The sequence below is a fragment of the Miscanthus floridulus genome, chromosome 10 (genome assembly GCF_019320115.1).
Source record: "Miscanthus floridulus cultivar M001 chromosome 10, ASM1932011v1, whole genome shotgun sequence".
NCBI classification, from domain to species: Eukaryota; Viridiplantae; Streptophyta; class Magnoliopsida; order Poales; family Poaceae; genus Miscanthus; species Miscanthus floridulus.
Genome location: NC_089589.1, coordinates 134,885,262 through 134,889,694, shown reverse-complemented (window position 1 = coordinate 134,889,694; position 4,433 = coordinate 134,885,262). Strand labels below are relative to the sequence as shown.

Genomic DNA, 4,433 nt, shown 5'->3' with positions numbered 1-4,433 from the left:
ACATAATCTCACGTAGCTCATTGGTAGAACTTGCGCTTCTGAACCTCCGCCGAGGCACTGGATTTTTTTATTTTTTTTGGTTGCGCGATGTTGCGCCTGCTGTGGGCCGCCTCGCGAGGCCATCGTCCATGCGCGTTGGGCCATGTCGGGCCTTCACCAGCTTTGGGCTGACTCGACGTCGGGCCTTCGGTGTATATGAGTCTGATTCCCACTGAGAGCATTTTTTTTTCCATAATTTTACCAAAGGCTGGTCCAACTCGAGTGATGAATGGGCCACGCCGACTGGATGCTGGGCCAACTCGAGTGAATGGGCAACGTCGACTTGAATGCTGGGCCAGTAAATAAATAAAAGTATTTAAGTGCACACTTAGACAAATGGAACAGGTAGCTCAAATGGTGAGAATTTTTGCTACTTTACTACAGGTGCTGGGTTCAAGCCCCACATGCTACAGAATTTTTTTGTTCCCATCCACACCATATATATGGAGAATATTTTTAGTTTTGCCATATGCATCATATACATGTAACAAAGTAACAAAATTAATTTGTTCAAATAGTTTTACAAATCGTCTTTTGGGTTTGATTCTCTTTGCAATCACATTTTTTATTTTTCTTTAAACAAAATATTGATAGCAGGCCTATTATATTGTTTTAGGCTAACTAGAGTATAACGAATTTAAAATCATACACTGTGACGATCCGGATAAAATCGTCACGAGTTAGCGGGCCGGGAATATCCACCGGTACACAACCATGACAAAAAATAAATTATCGTCACAGATTGCGTCTGTCAGTGACGATTTGTAAATCCGTCACGGATTAACAAGTTTCTTGTAGTGATATTTTTATGTTAGTACTTTTCGAGACAAATCTATTCATATGGTTTTCACATTTCCAAACTCAACAACTTAAAAGTTATTCATAATTTATATTTTCAATGTTTGACTCAAACATTATCCAAAACGACTTAAATTACCCGTATGAAGGGAGTACCTTGTATCAAGCATAAATAATCTATACTAGTGTACCTTATATGCTGTTTAGACCATCCGTACATATCGTATTAGTTACAAATTCACTGAACTGGTCACATCATCTAGACGTGTTGTACCTTTTTTTTAACTCTAGATAGACATGTTGTATCTAACACTACACGAGCAGGTTTTTTTTTATTAATCTTGATGAACACTACACGAACAGGTTGAGAAGCTGCAGGGAGGTGGAAGCGGTAGCGGGCCTTCCATGCACGATGATCTGCGTAAGGTCCACATCAGCAGAAGGAAAACCATTGCCATCGGCCCGGCCCAGACGGTGCCTCCTCATGTGCCCACCAAGCGCCTGGCCCGTGGAGAAGCCCAGCCCACACATGGCGCACGCGTGGACCTGCACTAACGCCTCTGGCCGCGGTTTCTTGTTGGTCGTCGCCGGCCGCCTGAGGTGGCTGGTCCGGTGGCCGCCCAGCGCCTGGAACGTCGGGAACCGCCGCCCGCACGTCTGGCACTCGAACTCCTCATCCGTACCCCGCCGCCGGCGACGACGGGGCTTATTAGGTGGTGGGGCCGCCGCGCCGGCAGCATGATCATTCTGCTGGACACTGCAGCTGGTGCTGTTGGAAGAAGATGATGGCCAGCGCGACAGGGAGAGGGAGAGCAGGACGTCGCATGCAGTCCGTTGTCGTCGCTCGTCCTGTTCTTCTTGTTCGTCGTCGTCTTCTCCGTCTCCGTGATGAGGGTAGCTACAACTGTCGTCGTCTCCCATGGAGGCGGCGGCGTCGTCATCTCTGGCACGCTTCATTCTGCTGCTCTCACGTACAGAAGTAGTAGTGCTCGATCGGATATATGTGTGTGGCATGTGACTGAAGTTGCATGCTTAGCTATATATATATTCTGTGTGCGAATTGAACCGTACCAGACAAGGAGATGAAATGATGGAGTCATGGAGAGGATATGTTCGAATTTATATTATATTCTGTCTAGACTAGATGACGAGACTGGACGATGACGCACATCACGCGGTGCGTGCCGTGTCCACTCTGGTAGTTCACTTACTTACTTCACTCCGTGTATTACCAGCAGCGGCAAGGGTCAAGCTGACGATAACGTCGCTCTTAATTTGTCGGTTTATTTTTGCTTCTCATTATTTTATTTGCATTGCTTATTAATGAATTACTCCGTTATTAAGGTACTCCGATCGATCGATGACATGTACCACGGTACCTTGCCAAGCAAGGAAAAGTGCATGGCAACTAGTGCGCAAGAGCTATCGTACGTAGCCCTGTACGTCTTCTCGATCGATCAAGAGCAACTTACAGTCTAACTGGTATGTATATGGAGTACTAACTAATATATCTAATGACACCTGCACTACCTTTCCTACGCGTATCATCAAAGTTACTTGAAAACTGAGAGGAACATGCTGGAGTAGGGGTGTCTAGATAGCTTAGCGCGGCTTAGCGCTCGTTTGTGACTTCTTGCCCTACATATAACGTATTAATATTAGGACTTGTATTGGACCTCTTGACCACGTACGTTTTAAGACTGACTGCTATATCTATATGTATTTAATTTTTTTAAGATATACATGCATCTATAGGGTGCCAACATTACTATTGACTAATGTATGTTGCATAGTTAAATGGCAACACATTAGTGGGAAAAGAACACATGGAAGAATAAATTCATCTAACTCTAGCTAGGTAACGTCCAAATCAAAGACGACCGATCCCAGAAACAAGCTAATTATTCTAAGAGAGAACTGACTGTATTAACTAACATATGCTAGCATGTGTGTATTTCTAACGTTCTAGTTATGTTGTTTTTTTGGAATCCATTTCCATTAATAAGAAGTTAAGAACAGAAATATTCTAGTCATGGTCGTCTTGTGGAATAAATCAATTAGTAATGATAGCTCTTGTTGTTAACGCATATCCTTATCTTGGTCATTGTCCTTACTCGTGGAATCAGCATCGCTTATCACATAATATCATGGCAAAGGAAGCTGCTAAGAACTTGGTTGCCAAGCATACTGCTCTTGTTCACTGACCCACATCACAGTCTATGAAGTTTCATGGAAACTCACCTGCCTTTGCTCTGTCTCCCGATTAACGACAAATGATGGGTCGCATCATGTCAGAGCAACAACTAGCTAGCTAGGTGGCCATCACTGTACTTGGACCTTTTGGGATTCATTTCAATGATTTTTTTCTCTCTTCAAATCCAAATATGTAAAGGCAAGGAGTCCTATAGCTGCTGCCGTTCTCTTTGATTTTTTTTAAAAAAAAACTGTAATCATATCGGCACACAAAGCGGTGAGTAACCATATATATATGGTGTGTACACAAAATATATGCCAGCATTTCATATATGTCGTACACTAATTTGAAGGTTGGACGTATAAGTTATACTCGAACCTTCAAACATACTTCTCTTGTAGTCTCTACTAGCTTAGATCGTGATGCTGTCCGATCCCATATAACAGTGATAAAGATTTCGTGGTTAAGGACTAGAGGTTCAATAAACCTGAATTTTCCTATATATGTGACATGTTTTATCCGATGATTCCACATACGCTAAAGGAAAACGAAATAACTTGTCAGTTTTATCCGATGATTCCACATCATGCAGCTGAGTATTTTGCGGCCGGGCCTCGCTCGTTCGTTGACCTCGTGGGGTCAAGGTCAAGTCAAGCTCGGTGTACACGTTGCCGAAGGCCTGCAGCCAATTAATGGTGTGCTGACACTTGGCCACACGCTAAGTTTCCGTGTGTATTTGTTTAGTAATGTGTTGTTGCGCGTTACATAAGGTACGTTAGGTATACACATATGTTTATGACCATGACTTGCACCAAACATAGACATTGATATATAGCGACGTATGCCCGTATGCTTTATTTCTAGCCCAGCTAATTAATAAAGTTCATCACAATTCACATGCATGATCCAAGAAGTTAAGCTTCGCTTTTCCTATCCAAATCTAGCCAAGCAGCAGGCAACAGCCATATGTGTTGGGAAGTTCTACACCCTCTTTATCAAGAATTAAAACACATTCATATACATCCTCATGGTTGAATTTTCTCGTACTACTACTTGGCAAGAGTTTGGTCCTCAGTAAATAGAAGTTAGCATACATACCCATAGTGGCAGTTTACTCTAGACATAGAAGTAAATCACACTGGGGCCGCTTGGGTTGCTAGCAGAAATGGTAGCCGCAGCTAGTTTTAAGCGTGTTTGACGTTGGAACTATCGCTGCGTTTTCGGTTGTCTAGTTGGTGAACTAATGAACAATAGCTACAAACTTACTTCAGAGCAAGTATAATAAGAGGTTCTAAGCTGGCTAAATGCTGAGGTGGAGGAGAGAGGAGAAGCGGGCTGTAAGCTTATAGCCGGCTTAGGCAAAAGAACCAAGAAACTTTGTTAGAGAGACAAGTGGGCCATG

The 4,433-nt window shown here is 43.2% G+C and overlaps 1 protein-coding gene across 1 annotated transcript; it reads right to left on the bottom strand.

The window, feature by feature from the left end:
* Positions 1-1,135: 1,135 nt before the first annotated feature.
* Positions 1,136-1,815, bottom strand: LOC136485955 (zinc finger protein ZAT5-like). Its single transcript, XM_066482745.1, has one exon. It carries the CDS (start codon positions 1,792-1,794, stop codon positions 1,189-1,191), a length of 606 nt encoding a protein of 201 aa, XP_066338842.1. The 5' UTR covers positions 1,795-1,815; the 3' UTR covers positions 1,136-1,188.
* Between the last annotated feature and the right edge of the window lie 2,618 nt (positions 1,816-4,433).

Bases quoted from the DNA above. Each gene is read 5' to 3' on its own strand.
- LOC136485955 (XM_066482745.1), bottom strand. From the start codon at position 1,794: ATGAAGCGTGCCAGAGATGACGACGCCGCCGCCTCCATGGGAGACGAC.